The 20,201-nt window shown below is 36.3% G+C and overlaps 1 protein-coding gene across 5 annotated transcripts in view; it reads right to left on the minus strand.

Moving 5' to 3' along the window:
• Positions 1-2,561: 2,561 nt before the first annotated feature.
• Positions 2,562-20,201, minus strand: part of LOC115221001 (kallikrein 1-related peptidase b3-like) — a 75,069-nt gene continuing 57,429 nt past the window's right edge. For all 5 annotated transcript variants that reach the window (XM_036510261.1, XM_036510257.1, XM_036510260.1 and 2 more), the window contains 3 exons: positions 13,414-13,568; positions 9,260-9,507; positions 2,562-2,711 (listed from right to left, as the gene is read on the minus strand). In XM_036510261.1, coding sequence (XP_036366154.1) covers positions 9,277-9,507; positions 13,414-13,568 — 386 coding nt within the window. In that variant the 3' untranslated portion in view covers positions 2,562-2,711; positions 9,260-9,276. The remainder of the gene's footprint in view (positions 2,712-9,259; positions 9,508-13,413; positions 13,569-20,201) is intronic.

Below are 20,201 nucleotides of genomic sequence, written 5' to 3' on the forward strand. Positions count from 1 at the left end.
GAGAGAGAGAGAGAGAGAGAGAGAGAGAAAGGGAGAGAGAGAGAGAAAGAGAGGGAGTTCCTGTCTGCTTACACCAGTTTTCAGTCCGTGTTGCTTATGTTGCATCCCTAAATGTCCCATGACTTCATTTTTGTGTTCATTCATCTGTGATTGACGAAGACCATGACCAGTTCTAAATTCTTTTTTATCAACGTTTCCAAACTATCGCAGTCTTCTCTTGAGGATATGAAGTAGTGTTGGCTTCTATACTACCCCTTCTATGCAGATTTTACCTCACCCTTACATTGGCCATACAGGCACAACATTCTCTCGCAAGTTCACCATGCATTTACTATAAGAAGCAATTGCAACGTGCTACACTACATACCATAAAATAAAGCTAGATAGAAAACAGATAAAATAGCCATATTATGTAGAATTCCTCACACAAGCATACAATTAATTACGGCCGCAATACTCATATAATAAAGCCTTGCCTTGTCTATCTGTCTCTTTCATTCTGGAATCAGTTTTGTTTAGAACGGCGATGGATGGGTTCCTTCAGGTATAAAAATGCCTCAAACACGTTGCATGTCTCGATTGTGTCACTGCGATTTCATTTGGAGTTGGGGGCCCCTGGGACCACCCTCCAAACATATCTTTAAAGTGCACGAAAAGTATTTTGTTTCTTTGTTTCAACTCTGTTTTAGTGTTCGTCTGTCTTCTAAAAGCCAGCTGGATACACTCGTTAGTATTCTCCTATAGATTTATGACGACTCATTTCGCTCATTGAATGTCATTCTTTTTGCGTGTAAGGGAAAGAAACGTGTGAAGTGAAAAATCCTTCGTCTTTCTTTTTTTTCTTTTTCCAAATGTCTCAAAACATTACGCTTAACCAATTCTTTAGAATTTATGTAATATTTCAAATCCCGTTTGTATCAGGAAACATTCCGTTTCTGCTTCTTTCTACGATGGAGGTGAAAATGGAAAAAAAGTTGAATGGGGTTGAAAATTTATTCAGGCAACTATTTAATTAAATTATTTTTGAATTGCTTATCAAGGTTTGGAAACTCTTTTCGGAGCATGTATTAGGCTTCTAAAATGGTAAAGTGATAATTTTTTAAAAAGTAAACTTTAGTGTTTATCAAAAATGCTCTTAATTTTTTTTTTAAATTAAAAAATAAGATGATTCTCACGATTGGAATGAAATGGTATCTTCTATAACTGGCATTATATCAAAACTGAAAATGCAAATACTAGACTTTTTTTCAAATTTCAGATATTTTTATAGAACTTTACTGATGTCAATTTATTTTTGGAATTACAATAAATAAATAATTATTTATTTATTGAAATTACATCACATACAAGACATCTTAGACATGTCAACTGGAGCAAAGAAAAATGTTTCACTAATATCTCAGCGAATACTTCCAATTTTATTGAAAGCCCTCTCCATCTTCCCTACAAAACCTATCTATTCTTTCGAACGATGCTTTAGAGCTTTCGAGTCTTCTGTATCATTTACAAAGGAAGATAAAGCAAATAAAACTATTTACCTTTTCAAAATAATCTATTTGCCATTGATCATCAACAGAACTTGCGCATATTGAAAACGAAACAAATTATATCGAACTCTATAACGACAATGTTGCAACGTATGAGGTTGTAAGCATTGTTGCATACATAGCCATTGCTATAAAATTACTGAGAAGGTGGCAAAGCCTATATTAGAGATTGCTGTTTCAAATGGAATGATGTATGAAGATCCTTCAGGTATCTTAAAAAGATTTCCGTTAAATAGCGATCCAATCGGAAGACAGATTGATAACATGTCTCTGAAAAAATTGAAGAAAACTGAAAGATTGGAAAGAAAAAAAGTTTCCCTATTCAGGTTAATGAATCCAGAATTATTGATTAGGATTTATGATGTACGTCTTTCGTTTTAACAATGACAGTAAACTGAACAAATATTAATGATTTGCCGAAAAATTTAAAGGTGACATTACTGGGGAATCGATTTTATTGCTTTTGATCTTTGTTTGATGAAAATATTCCATTAGAAAATTTGATATCGATTGCAACTGATGGTGCCACTGCAAAAGTCAGAAGACAAAAGGGCGCTCGGACATTTGAGAAAAAAAGAAAGAAAAAACGTCCTGGAATCATTGTAATACATAGTATTATTCAGAGGCAAAGATTTTGTAGCAAAAAAGTTCAGTTTTACATATTAAAACTATTTCCAAAATAAAATATCATAGCAAATATGACCTGTTATCTGAGAAATTTTGTTCTGATCAAATGAATACTGTGATAAGATTTATTTTATATACGGAAAACAAATAGCTCTGCCAAAAAAAAAAAAAAAATGCTTAAGCAATGTTTATAATGCTTTTTTATACCGCAGTTAACAAACTTTCGAGTACGATATGGCCAAAGAAATAAGAAAACGTGACCTGAATGTAGTATCACTTCAACTTAAGGAAAATTCATTACATTGATTGATTTTCAAACAGTATTTAAAGATTTTATTGAAAAAGAGGAAGATTTTCAAGTAAATTTACTCAAAAGTTATTTCACATCAAGCTTAAGTTCGTAAAAGTAAGTTCTTCACTGAACGGAATTGATCCTGAAACATATTCTGGGCACTTATCGTTAAAAACCGATACGAATAGAAAATTCTGATTTATTTTCCTTTGAAGCAAAACCATGGTTGATAGATACTGGTGTTGCTGAAGAAGAAATTCAAGAGAAATTAATTGAATAACGATGCAATGAACATTCAAAATTCATTAGTGATAAAATAGGAAAAGACTGAATGTTGATAATTTAAATACTGTAAAACATTATATCCATGGTTATGAGCCGAAATGGTTGAAATAAGATTCCATCTTTCATTACAGATGGTCTGAAACAAGGTTTAGTTCTGTGAGGAAATTGCTAACTAAACAAATAGACTGAATTTATGCAAAAAGGGCGCGATAATAAATAATGTCAGCAATATTGTATCGAATAAACTGATAAAATAGTAAATTTAAAACACTTTTATTTCGCTTTATGGGTGGACGGAAAATGGTGGCTTGAAATTGAGTGAGCAAAAAGAAAAAAAAAGGGTTGAGATAATCAGTGCATTGTACAAACTTCATCTAAATCAGAGAGAGAGGGAGGGGGAGAGGGAGAGAGAGGGAGGGGAGAGGGAGAGAGGGGAGAGAGAGAGAGAGTAATAATGTTGGGTTTATACAATTCCTATTTCTTTTTCTGCTGAGGTTAAAGCAATCCATTGATATTTAAATTCAGGTGATTTGGAAGGAAATTATTCTGTTTTTAGTTTTGTGTCTTCCCAACAGACATTTTATATGTTTCCTAAAGGCGAGATAAATAATGCTCACGCATACGATACTCTCGATCAATTTAGAATGGAACGTCTCTATAGACATGTATTTTGAATCTCTTCCCATTGTAACATTTTTATCTCTGATAAAAGTGGTTCGCGTAAGAAGAAGCATGTGAAGTTATAGAAGAATATTTTAAATGACTAAATGTTTATACTACTAATATTTCATAATAGTTCTAAATCTGTCCGTAAACAGCCTAAATGTTTGGGCGTCACGAGTAAAACGCAACAATCATTAAAGCTATTGTATTATAATTATAATCTTCCTTATAACTGCAGTCTTCCTTTTAAATCTGAGAGAGAGAGAGAGTGAGAGAGAAGAGAGAGTGAGAGAGAGAGAGTGAGAGAGAGAGTGAGAGAGAGAGTGAGAAAGAGAGAGTGAGAAAGAGAGAGTGAGACAGAGAGAGAGAGAGAGAGAGAGAGAGAGAGAGAATGGACATCCGATCAGCGAAAATATCCTTCAATAGGAACATAAAAATTTGTCTAAAAACAGAATCAGTTAAGATACTACCTGCATCACCACCTACAATCGATCGCAGTGACAAAGTTCTAATAGAACAATATGAAAACTTCATCCATAATTGACCAAGTATCAGTGTGGAAGATTGAGCTACCGAGAAAATTAAACACAAGTTGAAACTGTTCCATTTCTTTATCAAAAACATAGATATGCTTTTTTTTTTTTAGCTCATTTGTCTACTGATTCTTAAAAATAGCTTTATCTCCAATGATGTCAAAGAAATTGGGAAGATTCTGCAGAAATATTACTGCTCCGTTTTCAGTAACTCTCCCGAAATTGTGTTAGGTAGTATCAGTAAAGGCAAGTCCAACATATCACTGACTTAACTTTCGACACGCCGAAATGCGATGCAACCGTAAATAAAATTGAACACTACTCTGCCGTAGACATCGATAAATTTCCTGCTAGAATCTTGAAGAAGTACTGACACAAACTTATGTATCTTTTAGGTGATCCAGAAAATCACTAAATACAGGCTATATTTGAATATTTGAGGCGGCGAGCTGGCAGAATCGTTAGCACGCCGGGCGAAATGCTTAACGGTATTTCGTCTGTCTTTATGTTCTGAGTTCAAATTCCGCCAAGGTATATTTTGCCTTTCATCCTTTCGGGTTCGATAAATTAAGTACCAGTTGCGTACTAGGGTCAATCTAATCGACTGGCTCCTCCCCCCAAATTTCGGGCCTTGTGCCTAGAGTAGAAAAGATTATTTGAATATTTGCTATTCAAGCTCGTCATCTTAGTTTCCGAGAAAGGAAATCCTTTGCAATAATCTACGTCACATCTCAGTAAAACATTTCAGAAACCTCGAGTATACCAAGCTTGGTGGAGAGCAACAATTTCCTAAATCGCGAGTTGCATGGCTTTCTATGTGGCAGAGACCGCATAACACAGCCTCGACAGCACACTGACGATACTCCGAGTATTTTGGGAGACGGCTCAGACGTATGTCGGATATCTTGACTTCGGCAATGTCTCTGAAAGAGTTTATCGCAGCAGTCTCCTGAAAAAACTATACAAGACTGGAGTCTGTGGAAAATTTCTGCACGTAGAGTATTGTTGCTTTCTTTAGTCTCCTCATCCCAAACAAAATATTATGAGAAATGAGGAATCGCAGAGGATAGTTATATGAAAGAGTTAAATGAATGTCATGACAGACTTTAATAACTGGATATGGCAGAAAAAACCTCAGAATCTGTTCTTTCCAACACCGCCGTAAACACTAAATAATTTATATTATGCGCAAAAGATACCTCATCGTTGCTTAAATGAAGTTAGCATTAAGTTTAAAAAATCATATATATAAGTGAAGGCGCATGGCTCAGTGGTTAGAGCGTCGAGGTTACGATCGTGAGGTTGTGAGTTCGAATCCCGGAACGGGCTGCGTGTTGTATTCTTGAGCTGGTGATGTGGAGAGGGGAGGCCGGTATGTATGGGTGACTGCTGGTCTTCCATAAACCTTGCCCGGTCTTGTGCCTGGTTGTCTGTCTGTCTGTCTGTCGGTCTCTCTCTCTCTCTCTCTCTCTATATATATATATATATAGGTGAGAAAGTTGGTATGTGAAAGTACGTAGTTAGATGTATAAAAGACAAAGTATAGTGAAAAAACTACTTGTGTTTTATGGCTAAAGAATATATTTAAATCGTTATGCTACCACAATTTGTAATCTTTTCATTTTACCAATGTGACATTGGAACACCAACACAAGTTGGATTAAATAAGGAAACCCACTTCATTGAAAAATATAAGCCAAAACTTAACCATTTCTAGCAATTTTAAATAAGGACACTTACCTCATTGAGAAAAAATATAAAGCAAAACTTAACCATTTCTAACATTCTATTCTTTCTAAACCAAATCATGTTTAATTAATAAAACCTAGTCATTCCCAACATTTTTAATTATCTCCCTTATACCGAAAAAATCCCTGATTACCTTCCCCTGTCTGGAATTCTAATACTTCACTTCATAGCGAAGAGATGGTACAATATCGGTAAAGAAATTTGAGAAATTTGAAAAGAAAATACGAAACTGGTTATTTCTCCAAAAACAATGTTACTTTACACAAAATTTTATAACATTTTCCTAAAATAACGATTTAAATATATTCTTTAACCATATAACACAAATCTTCTGTAGTTTTTTCACTCTACTTTGTCTTATATATATATATATATATATATATATATATATATATATATATGTATGTATCTTCCCAAGGACATACTCTGCGGAGAGCTTGCTAGGGGCACTAGGTCTGTGGGAAGACCGTTCTTACGATACAAGGATGTTTGCAAAAGGGACATGAAGGCCTGCGATATCAATATTAGGAACTGGGAAGCAGTTGCCAGCAACCGTGGATTTGGTGACGTACCGTAAAAGAGGGAACACAAAGGAGTGACAGAGGGAGAAGGGAGAAATGGAAAGACAAGAAAAGATGTCAACAAGAAACTATGACATTACAACCAGCCAGGCAAAGCTTCGTTACATTTGCGACACCTGCCAGAGGGAGTGTTTGTTCAGGATAGGACTACACAGCCACAGCAGATGTATCAGGACATGAAATGTAAAAGCCGGACTAGATTATTTTATGCGCAACTCCATTGTCTCCCGAGACAAAAAGGATGCCAACAACATATATATATATATATATATATATATATATATAATATATATATATATATATATATATATAATATATATATATATATATATATGCTGGACCGCTGAACTCTACACGTTTTTTCCATTCTCTCTCTGTTTATTTTCTCTTATTCCTTTCTGTTGAAGAGCGTAGGCTCGAAACGTAAAATAATTTTTCCTTTTTCCCGAGCGTCAAACTAATACACTTGTTTGTTGTTTATACACCTGTCTTCGTTTTTTGCTTTTCTATAAATTTCAACTTTATATATATATAGGGTCAGCCCATAAACAATGCGGTTTTTTCATTTGTATCAACTAAAAGTGAGAGAAGGGGACGGGATAAACTACTTGCATTAACTTGCTATAAAAGCAATTAATAATTTTACCCTGTCCTTATTCAAAGTACAAGTTTTGAAGAGTACAGTTCGAATTTAACAGTTATTTTTTCAAAGCTATAATGGAAGTGACAAAGGAGCATATTCGGCAATAAAGGCAACAACGCAACGGAAAGTGCGAGAACTATTAATGCAGTATATGGGGATCGAACAATAAACGTAAGCCAGTGTCAATGGTGGTTCCAGAAATTCCGAGCCGAAAACTACAGCCTAGAAGACGAGCCTCGATGAAGACATCCTGAAAACCCCGGTGGAAAAAATCCCATCGTAACTGTTGAGGAACTAGCTGAGAAGCTTGGATTTGGACATTAAACCATTCATCAACACCTGCGTGTCATCGGAAAAGTCAGTAAATTGGGTCAATGAGTTCCGAGCCTAATCGCGCGCAGAGAGTGAATGTGTGCTCTTCTTTTCTGTCACATCTCACGAATAAATCTATTTTGGACTGAATAGTGACCGGTGAGGGGAAATGGGTTCTCAATAAAAATGTCAAGCGCCGAAGACAGTGGGTAGGGAAAGGAGAAACACCGGCTCCCCAGGCTAAAGTAGGTCTTCACCCTCGTAAGGTGCTGTCATCTCCTTGGTGGGATATGAAAGGTTTAGTCCACTTTGAATCCAAACCAAACGATAACAAAGGAGATCTACTGCGAGCAGTTTGAGCGTCTTAAGTCTTTGGTTTCAAGACGAAAGGTGTTCTTCCATACAGCGAGGATGAAATTCTGGAGCAGTCTGAATGGGAAACGATGCCCCACCCAGCATATTCGCCTGACATTTCCCCATCTGATTATCATTTATTCTGCAGTCTTCAAAATCATTTGGACGGAAAAATTATGAATTCTGTAGATGAGGTCATTTGGTACAGGAGGAGCATTTTTCATCACGGACAAGTGAATTTTAGAAGAGGGGCCTTGCAAGTCTACCAGATAGATGGAAGAGCATTGTAGAAAATGAAGGAGAGTAAATTCTAGATTTAAAAAAAGAACTTTGTTTATCTTAATTTTGAAGAATAAAAGAAGTATAAAAAAACCGCATTACTTATGGGATGACCCAATATACATAATACATACATACATACATACATACATACATAATACATACATACATACATACATATATATATATATATATAGTTATCTATGTATCACACTTAATGTAGGCACAGTGTCGATGGGTCGGTTACTTCAATATTTGTCCTAAGATAATATCTCTTATGAGCTTGCTGTTTTAAAGATAATAAATATCCGAGAAAATGAAACTTTGTCCGACCAGCGGCCAGCGAGAGCGCCGGATGCATTTCGTTCTTTTCAGGTCTTTTCAATGCCGCATTCTCACAGCCAGCTCCATCCATGTTCGAGCATGAATTCGTCCTCTTCGATAAAGGAAAAAGCGAATAAACCATTCATGATGTTGCGAATAGCCGCCCGACTGAATAAAAATCTGGTATGCGCAACTGAAGCAGTTTTTAATCAAAATAACCATGAATCATATTTAATGTATGGTGCTCTCTTTTAGATATTTTCGTCTCTCTTTTTAGATATTTTTCAGCAATTCTATGAGAGGTGTTATCTCAAGACAAATTCTGCAGTAACTGGCCTATCGAAAGTGTACTTACATTTGTTATGTAATCTGTATTTCAGGATTGTATTCACAAGCTTTCACGGCAAATTATAAATATATATCAGATATAAACTTAGTATTGGAGACCTCCTTCGGTCAAGAATGACCATGGGATTGCACCTAGAAAGTTACACTCCGAAGCACAAGTCTGGCCAGCAGTCGCCCATGCATACCAACCTCTCCTCTCCACGCCACCGATGTTATCCAAGGGAAAGGCAAAGGGGCCGATACAGCTTGATACCAGTGACGTCGCAACTCATTTCTACAGCTGACTTAACTGGAACAACGTGAAATAAAGTGTCTTGCTCAAGAACACAACACGCAGCCCGATCCGGGAATCGAACTCACATCCTCACGATCGTAGGCTCGACGCTCTAACTACTGAGCCATGCGCCTTAACAAACAAAGTATTAAGATGTCGTATATATATGATATAGTAGTGAGTTTTAAGCTACTTCAAATCTATAAGCTATTCTGAGTATTTTTGTTGTAGTGGAATAAAATATGCATTCAATTGTTTTTATAAACATTTATTGTCACTTGGGGAAATCAGATCGTCTTTGGGCATTCTCATTTAGAAGATATATTTATTTCTGTTTGGAATGAGAATCAGATGAAGTTGATTTTACGCAAGCAAACCAATAATATTTACGATTGTAAAAATAGAGGACTAGTAATTGTGGTTTATTATAGTATTAAGATTATTATACGTGATAGGTCGATGATTTTAATTCCCAGAAATTTGCTTTATATAATGTGGAAGAATTTCATATCGGTCTTCGTCTGCTAACTGGTCTGAATTTTCTTTGAAATCGTTGGATATAGTTTCGTTAATCCATTTTTCATAGGATGTTACTTTCGTGAAGATTGCCGGAAGGTGACTCAGAGTAAATGATGTGATCCCAGAAAGTACCCATTTTTGCTTAAAACGACAGATTAAGGGTCCACCACTATCGCCCTACAAGAAGAAAGTAAAACAGTTATTGATATTATTATATGTAGGCAGTGTTGGTTGTAAAAAATTATTTTAGTAGTCGATACGATAATAACAACAACAACAACAACAACAATAATAATAATGATAAAAATAATAGTAATAATAATAATGATAAAAATAATAGTAATAATAATAATAATAATAATAATAATAATAATAATAATAATAATAATAATAATAATGATAAAAATAATAGTAAGATGTTGACACAGTCATAAGAGAGCTTGAGCAAGAACAGACATACAAATATTTAGGGATAAATGAAGGTTCTGGTATTCAGCATGCAAGCATGAAAGAGAAAATCAGGAAGGAATGTTATAGGAGAGTTCGTGCAGTCCTGAAATCTGAACTAAATGCACGTAACAAGGTGTTAGCTATAAATTCCTTAGCAGTTCCAGTTGTTACTTATAGCTACAATGTGTTGAACTGGAATATGAGTGAAGTAAAGAATATAGATAGAAAAATACGCAAGCTGCTGAGTTGTAATAGGATGCACCACCCAAAGGCAGACGTAGATCGCCTTTACCTTCCTAGAGCCCAAGGAGGTCGAGGCCTGATCCAATTTGAACTAGCTTACAAAACAACCACAATTGGACTGGCCAAATATCTCGAAATATCGAATGACTGGATGCTAAAGCTCGTGGAAAATCACGAAGCTTCATTCTATCATCAAGGAAAGCAAAAAATTTGCTATTGATCTCGTGCAGGATACCCAAACTGAACAACCCGAGGGAAGTACGGCAACTATTGTTGCAAAGAAGGTGAAAATGATGGCAATGAAAAAAGCGCACGAGCAATTGGCTGATAGGTGGGAGGAGAAACCTCTGCACGGCAAATATGTGACCCGCAGCAAACAAGCTGATGTTGACCAGAAGCAAACCCATCAGTGGCTGCGGAGCTCAGGGCTAAAAGCAGAGAGCGAAGTTTTCATCCTGGCTGCTCAAGACCAAAGCCTATTAACCCGGAACTACCAGGCCAATGTGATGAAAAATGGAGCAGACCCAAAATGCCGATTCTGCAACGACATGATTGAAACAGTGGACCACCTAATCTCTGGATGTAAAGTCTTAGCACCAGTGGAGTATAAATTAAGACATGACAGAGTTGGCCAATATCTCCACTGGCTAATAAGTCGGCATTACAATATCAAAACTGCCGACAAGTGGTATAATCACCACCCTGAGGCTGTAACTGAAGGAGAAAATGTAACCATTCTGTGGGACTTTCCAGTACATACAGACCGAACCATCAAGGCCAATAAACCAGATATTGTTGTGAAAGACCAAAACAATAAAGTTTGCTTATTGATCGACATGAGCATCCCCTGTGATCATAATATCTCAGCGAAAGAGTTTGACAAGCTCAGAAAATATAAAGACCTACTCATTGAAATTGAGAAAATGTGGCATCTCAAGGCGGTTACAATACCAGTGATCGTAGGAGCACTAGGAATGATCAAGAAGGGAACCGAAAATTATATGAGAATGATCCCTGGCTTACCATCCTTGCAAGAAGTGCAAAAGATTGTCTTAACTGGTACATCACACGTATTGAGAAGAGCATTGTCGATGTGAGAACTGTTGCTGCTCATGTATTTTAATTTTAATTTAACTTTAAAAAAAAAAAAAAAATGAACGAACTACTGAGTTTGGTTTAATGGCCTACCAATATACACTATGAGTTTCTTTGCCCTAGGAGTCGGGAAGACACTCGGCAAGAAATGGAAGAAAATTTGAAAGAAGAAAAAAAAAAGTAATAATAATAATAATAATAATAATAATGATAAAAATAATAGTAATGATAATAATAATAATAATAATAATAATAATAATAATAATAATAATAATAATAATAATAATAATAATAAATGCCCTGATGCAGTACCAGGCAGTGGCTCTCATGGCTTCTGATCTTAACTGATTGGAAGTGTTATCATGTACATTGTTTTGTCTTGGTATAAAAGATGGGCTACAGCAAATATTCTGCTCAATACCACAGATTTGCTTGTCAGTTGTTTGACCATAACCAGTTGAGCATGTCCCTTAGTGGCTGCCGATATGTGCATCTCTGATCACAAGCAGAAGTAATGGGGGAGCATCATAGCCATGTGTTGAGAGGGATTCTTTGGGGTTTGAATAATTCACCTCTGGAAACATGGGTGGTTCTTTCAACATCCTTAAACAACCCTTATTCAGGGACCTTTTGAGCGGACTGGGCTACTCAACCTGAAGAAAATTCTATCTGGGCCCCACCTGCAAGGTCATGTGCTGTTTATCTTGATATGAGATCACCATGTCGCGCACATATGGTTGTGATGCATGTGCCTGGTGTACCCTTATCAGACGGGTAGTCATGATGGGTATAATGGGCTTCGTATATTTTACCCCAGTGTCATTTTGATGGCATGAACTGCTCTCTCATTCAATAATAATAATAATAATAATAATAATAATAATAATAATAATAATAATAATAATAAAAAGTTGAGAGATATGACAGGTTAGCTTGGAAAGTTAAGAAGTTGTGGTCGATGAAAAAGGTGGTAATAGTACCAATAATTGTCTGAGCACTGGGAACAGTGAGCAAAAATCTCGAGAAGTACGTGGAACTAATAGGGGCTGCAATAAGGGTGCAGCACTTGCAGAAAACAGCACTGCTTGGAACTGCTCGAATACTCCAGAAGGTGCTCGTAAAATAAGATGTGTTACCTTAGTTCACTGGTATTGAACAGCTGACGCTGTAGTACATCTCCTGCATTAGAAGCTGTGCAAAGGCAATAATAATAATAATAATAATAATAATAATAATGATAATAATAATAATAATAATAATTGCAGGTAAAATGCATCTCAGTAGTTATAGATGTATTAGGAACTACCCCTTAAGATTTGAACAGATGGATAGAGGAAATAGGTTTAAAACCCAGTTTAGTACAACTGCAGAAAACAGTGTTATTAGGGACAACTAGGGTACTTAGGAGGATTCTTGGCATCTAAGGTTACTTGTAGCCCGATGTTAGGATCTTTTTCTTTTCCAACAGTTGTGTGTTTATGAAAATAATAATAATAAAATGTGAATATCTGAAAGAAACTCGACTGCTCTCACAAACGAGAATACTAAAAATGAACCCGACCGCTCTCAAAAACTAAGTAAAAAAAAACAAAAAAAATGGAAAAATAATCCTGAATCCTTGTCTGATACAGGATCGATCCCAAAATCTAATCAGTTCATGCCAGTTACAAGGCCAAACATCCTTGAAAGTTTCATGCGAATCCATCCAGCGGTTCTTGAGATATCTTGTCCACGGACAAACAAACACACACGACTGAAACAATACCTCCGCCTTAGCGAAGGCGGAGGTAATAATGACTTGAATTAAAAGAAGCTCTAATAATGTAAACATTATTGATGCCACAGACTTAACGTTCCGTATTTACTTTATGTTTTTTGCCGCAGCCTGAAAGCGTTTAAACAAAACACGGTATGTCACATTGATAATGTCTGTTTAAGTTTGTTTCAAAGCTTCGTTAATTCTAACATTTCCCACTTTTACGTTTCACTTTTATTTAAGCTTATTTATTTCATCCAGTTGTTCATCTTTAACATTTCAAATAAAACATTAACCTTGTTTACCTTATCTGCTAATGCCAGTCTTCTGATAAATTTTCATGGGCTACAGACACACCTGTCACAGATATTTGTGATAAATAATGTTAATCTCAACCTGTGCACTAATTGACTAAGAAGAGTATTTAAGGAATCTGTTACCAATTCGTGATAAAGGGAACCTACTTAAGATTAATATTCCAGTAGGAATATCTATGATATCCAATTAGATCTCTAGAAAGTCTTCAGTCGGTTACTTACCGGACATATTCCTCTGTCTCGTTCAAAATACCCAGCACATATTTTCGTTGACGTGTTCCCACTACATAGTTCTTTAAATGTCTTGGAGCATTTGCTCAATGAAAGAATTGGTAAAATAACTTCATAAAGCTCATTTTGTGTTGGTTGCTTTGTACCTAAAATATATAGAAAAATAATGGATTGTTGATTCATAAAGTATAAAATTGTTTTCTGTAACCCATTAAAATATATTTAAAAGCGTACTACGCAGCCAGTGCCGTGATTCGACCAGTGAATGTGCCACATAGGTGGCATAACATATCTTTATAATTGTCACACTGCCATCTACGCATGCGTGTTTATGAGCCTGATCGTTCCATTTTTCTTTCTGGCTTTACAGCGTAAGCATGGCCGCTCCATTGGCACCAATGTGCACCAAAGAAGAACAAAGAGCAGCGATCCGAGAGATGGTAATGGTGAACCAGTTCTCTTTCACCATCTCTCGAGCTTGTTGAATCTTCTCGTCAGTGGGGGAGGTTGGCGGGCGTCCTGCTCTCTCTTCGTATGTCACACCTGTCTGGCCACTTTTAAACTTCTCGATCCCCTATTACACACGGTAATACACTGTCCCTATATTGTGTTAAAATCCTCCGACGAATTTCAGCACCTGACACACCATTCGACAAAAGAAATCGGATCACTGCTTTTTGTCCTTCTTTAGTGCACATTGCTAGTGGAGCGGCCAAGCTTACTCTGTAGAGCCAGAAAGAAAAATGGCGCGATCAGGCTCAAACTTTGATCATGTGACCACAACAGGTCTAACTGTAAATATGCATGCGCAGAAGGCAGTGTGCCAATAATGAAGGCAAGTTATGGTGAAAGTGCGGATAATTTTTGACTTTCCCTCGTACATTCGGTATTGTTTTATTAATCCACGTTCCACCAATTCTCTATAGACTGATATGAAGATCAGGGGTCTTTGCTAGACGTCAGTAGGGCTAATTTGTGTTGATGGATGTATCTGATCTCGATAGATTAAGCTATTGACTATTTATTGCAGTAATACGAGAGATATTTTCAAAAGCCCTAATGTTATAAAGACAATAAATGTACGAAGGAATTGTTTGAAGTAAAGAGGATCGGAGAAGTTTGATGTGAAACAAAGAATATAAGAATAACAAGTGAAATGGTGACCGAGCAGAAAATGAAGTTCCCAAACTGGTAATGCGCAGACCAGAGGAGGCGGGGAGTACAAGGATATTGGATGGAAACTTTCCCAGCATTACACAAAACAGCTGCGCAAATGGATAAAATGATCGACAACGGGTTGGAAATCCCAGAGTGGATGACCACAGGTAAAATGGTTCTTTGCCAAAACGATCACAGCAAATGTAATATAGTGAATAATTACTAGCCTATCTCCTACCTACCCTCGATGTGAAAGTTGATGACAGGAATAATATCTAATTATGTGCATAACTTCCTGGAAATGAACGACAAACTGCCAGTGGAACAGAAGGGATGCAAGAGAAAAAGCCGAGGGACGAAAGATCAACTTCTGACGGACAGAATGGTACTGGAGGACTGAAAGAAGAGACTTACTAATCTGGGTATGATGAGAATCGATTATAAGAAAGCTTATGACATGATCCCCTATTCCTGGATTACAGATAGTCTTGAGTTGGTACAGGTGTCTGATAACATCTTAAATTTTATCAGGAGATCAATGAAAAACTGGAATACAGAATTAACGTCATGTGGAAAAGTTTTGGCGAGGGTTAACATTAAGAGAGGCGTATTTCAAGGAGATAACATATCACAATAGCTGTTTGTGATTTGTCTGATACCCTTCACACAGATATTATGGGAAGTGACATCGGGGTACACCTTGAAAAGTGGAGAAAAATTGAATCAACTGTTATATATGGATGACTTAAAGATATTCGGGAAGACCGAACGTGAAATAAATGGTCTGATCTCAAAGTGCAGATATTCAGTAAGGATATTGGGATGGTATTTGGAACTAAAAAGTGTGATATGCTTATAATACAAAGCTGTAAAATATGATAATAATAGAGTTAGAGCCAATATCTACATTGGATAATATGTCGACATTATAAAATCAAAACTGCTGACAAATGGCACAAGCACCACCTTGAGGCTGTAACTGAGGGAGAAAATGTAAAGATTCTTTAGGACTTTCCAGTACATACAAACCAGACCACCAAAGCTAATAAATCAGATACTTTTGCGAAATACCAAAACAATGAAGTCTGTTTATTGACATGAGTGTACCTTGTGACCATAATATCTCGGGAAAAGAATTTGATAAGCTCAGAAAATATAAAGATTTGGAATGATAAAAAAAGAACTGAAAATTATTTGAGAATGATCTCTGGCTTACCATCCACGCAGGAAGTGCAAAAGATTGTCTTAACTGGTAACTAGTCACGCATATTGAGAAGAGCATTGTCTCGCAGGGAATTTTCTTACCATTTTCCACTTTTATTTTCTTTGTTTTCTTTTTAATTTTTCTTTTTTCTCCCTTCATTTTCCTCTCTATCTTTCTTCCTCTTTTTTTCTGTCACCTGACTACGTAAGTGAACAATCTGATGCGTTTATTTTAATGGTTTACCAATATATACAATGAGTTTATTTGCCCTAGATGTCGGGAAGACACTCAGCAAGAAATGGAAACAAAATTGAAAGAAGAGGATAATAATAATAATAATAATAATAATAATAATAATAATAATAATAAAAATAAAAATAATAATGATAATAATACAGCAGAAAGTGGTAAGTGCCGAATCTGTGGACAAAACGGTGAAACCGTATGGCATATTACCAGCCAATGTACACCACTAGCCCAGAAGGAATATAAAAGACGCCATGATAATATAGCCAGGTTTGTCAATTGGACAAGTATGGACTTGACAGAGCAAAAAATTGGTACGACCACAAAATAGAAATGCAAAGATCCTATGGTATTTTATGATTCAGTGCGACCATGAGATAGAGAATAGGAAGCCAGATATAGTCTTAATTGAGAAAGAAAACAAACTATGCTGGATCATAGATATAGCATGCCCAGCTGACAACAAGGTATGCGATAAGGAAGAAAGAAAAGTCGAGAGATATGACAAGTTAGCTTGGAAAGTTAAGAAGTTGAGGTCGATGAAAAAGGTAGCAGTAGTACCAATAATTGTCGGAGCCCTGGAAACAGTGAGCAAAAATCTCGAGAAGTACGTGGAAAACAGCACTGCAGCATTAGAAGCTGTGCAAAGGCAACAACAACAACAACAACAACAACAACAACAACAACAACAACAACAACAACAACAATAATAATAATAATAATAATAATAATAATAATAATAATAATCAGATTTCTGCTCAGGTGACAAGTCATCAGATTTCTACTCAGGTGACCTGGAAAGTAGATTTCTTCTCAGGTGACTTGGAAAGTAGATCTCTACTCAGGTGACAGGAAAATAGATCTCTACTAAGGTGACAGGAAAGCTGATCTCTGTTAGTGATACAGACTTCGGGAAAGTTAATATCAAGAAAGGAATTTTCCAAGGAGATTAGTTATCCCCTTTAATATTTGTCTTATGTTTGACTCCTCTCAGTTTAGTATTAAGGGAGGCACAGATAGGCTATCAGTTCAGAAATAGTAAGGGGAAAATTAACCATTTGCTCTACATAGATGATCTGAAGCTTTTTAGTAAGAATGAGAAAGAGATAGATTCCTTAATGTAGATTGTAAGATTCTTCAGCAAAGATATAGGCATGGAATTTGGCAGAAATAAGTGTACAATAGTAGTCAATAGTGAAGGCATCCAATTATCAGATGGCCAGACATTAAAATCGTTAAAAGAAGGAGAGAGCTATAAGTATCTAGGAGTATTAGAATCTAAGAGTACTGACTACAGAAATGAAAACGAAAATTGAGAAGCAGTACATAAGAAGGGTGAGGAAGCTAATGAAGTCAAAGCTAAGTGGTCCGAATCTAGTGAAGGCTGTAATTACTTGGACAGTATCATTACTTAGATACTCAGTAGCTTTTGTAGATTGGAAAAAAACTGAATTAGCAAAGCTAGACAGGACTAAGAAAGAATTCAATATGAATGGACGATTCCACCTAAGAGCAGGAGTAGCAAGATTATAGTTATATAGAAGGAAAGGTGGAAGAGGGCTAATATCAGTAGAAGACTGCGTGGATTTAGCTAGAGTAGATTTAGACTCCTATATTGGTAATAGCGAAGAAATATTATTAAGAGCTGCGAGACATGGGAAACCAAAAAACTAAACGAAATTATAAACCAGAAAAAAGAGAAGTTAAGACTGGCAGGAGAAGGCGTTGCATGGTAGATTCCTAAAGATAGTCGCAGCAAATTGTAGTTGTGAGACATTGTTATGGTTGCAGAAAGGAAAGCTGAAAAGGGAGACAGAAAGTTTGTTAGTAGCAACATAAGATCAAGCATTAAGGACTAATTGGATAAAAGCTAAGATAGACAAAAACCAAGTATGTTCCCAATGTAGGTTATGCAAATCAAAAGAGGAACGTGTTACTCATATAGTAAGTGAATATGGCATGCTGGCACAGAAAGAATATGAAAAAAGACATGACAACCTAGGGAGAGTAATCCGCTGGGAATTATGTAGAAAGATAGGATTTGACCATACTGATAAATTGTATGAACATGAACCTAGTAAAGTACTAGAAAGTAAAAAATATTAGATGTTGTGGGACTTTAACATCCGACTGTCAGAGTAATAGAAGCTAGAAAACCTGATTTAGTAGTAGTAAATAAAGTGAATAGAAAGTGCCAGATAATTGCCTTGACAGTCCCAAATGATGAAAAAAAATCAATTTGAGAGGTATAGAAAAATAGCAAAGAACCAGGACTTAGCCACTGAATTACAGAGACTATGGAAAGCGCAGGTAAAATGTATCCCAGTAGCTATAGGTGTATTAGGAACTATCTCTAAAGATTTGAACAGATGGAAAAGGGGGAAATTGGACATAAAACTCAGTTTAGAACAGCGGCCGAGAACAGTGTTATTAGGGGACAGCTAAGATACTTAGGAGGATTCTTGGCATCTAAGGTTACTTGTTGCAGCCCGATGTTAGGAATTTTTCTTTTCCAACAGTCTAATCTTTTGTGTGTATATGAATAATAATAATAATAATAATAACAACAACAACAACAACACAACAACAACAACAACAATAATAATAATAATAATAATATAATAAAGACAAGAAATAAACAAAGCAAAATCCCAACAATGGTTGAGAAACTCAGGACTCAAAGCAGAGACTGGCAGATTTTAATTACATTACAAGACCAAAGCCTCCCCACCAGAAATTACAAAAAAACAAAAAAAAAAACAACATATAATAAAAAGAAACGTAACGAGTAACTACAGGATCTGTGGAGATGGACAAGAAACAATCCACTATATTGTCTCTGGCTGCCCAGTCCAGGCTAAGAAGAAATATATTCACAGACACGATTGAGTTGAGACCTATATACACTGGAAGCTATGCCGACACTATGGAACAACAACGGAAAAAAGATGGTATAGATACATGCCAGAAAAGGTCACAGAAAGTGAGAAAGCCGCCATACTCTGGGATATACCAATGCACACAGATAGAAAAATCAAGGCTAATAGGCTGGATATAGTTGACAAGAAAAAAAAAGTGCTTTCTAATCGATGTATCAATACCAACAGATGACAATGTTTCTCGGAGAAACTTACAAAATACAAAGATTTGGAAATAGAGATAACTCGAACATGTAGCCTAAAGACAGAAACAATTCCTATCATAAGAGGCGCATTAGGTTTGATAAAAAAATATTCAGACAAATACATAAGAAAAACATCAGGACTTACAAGTATATATAACATACTGAAAATAACACAGCTAGGCACCGCACACATCCTACGCAAAACACTTCCAATACAGTAAAAATAAGCGCGACAAACCACAGCACATGCCCAAGGCACACGGAGCTGCGCTCGGTAGTGCAGTGAAAGCGCGTTATAAAAATAAGACTACTGATGATGATAATAATAATAGCAATAATAATAATGATGATGATGATGATGAGGAGGAGGAGGAGGAAGAGGAGGAAACATGGTCGATAACTTAAGAATTAGTAATGTCTAAGCGTGTCAAACGGCTCCTTCAGCAATTCGTGAGAGTGTGTGTCAATGCGAGAAATAGGAATTTCTAAGCGGATTAATGCTGCGTCGAAACGGTATCAGGTCGGATTAAATGCCTCATCGTATTCAGTTTCGTCCTTCTGGTTTAAGTTACGGTCACAGTGGACCCAAACTGACCTTTAATCTCTGGGCTACAGTTTATATATATATATAAAATGCACCGTGCATGCACTGAGGTAAATAATCAGGTCAATTACAACCCTCTCTCCAACTCGTGTTCGCGTCTGAAATATTTTGTTGGGGTTTTGATCCGATTATTAACGCCCGTTGTCACGTTCGACGTTTCTTTACCCAGTTACATTTAACATGACAATCTAGAATTACTTGAAATGATGGAATACAGAGAGGTTCGCGTTAAAAATAGATTTACTTTACTAAGAGGGAGAGAGAGAGAGAGAGAGAGAGAGAGAGAGAGAGAGAGAGAGAGAGAGAGAGAGAGAGAGAGAGAGAGAGAGAGAGAGGTGGGGGTACAGAGTGAGAGGCTGAAAGAGAAGCACTTTTTCTTAACCCGTTTTATACTCACAAATACACACACACACACACACATTGATGCAAAATGAGGTGGAAAA

Source organism: Octopus sinensis, linkage group LG17 (assembly GCF_006345805.1).
Source record: "Octopus sinensis linkage group LG17, ASM634580v1, whole genome shotgun sequence".
NCBI lineage: Eukaryota > Metazoa > Mollusca > Cephalopoda > Octopoda > Octopodidae > Octopus > Octopus sinensis.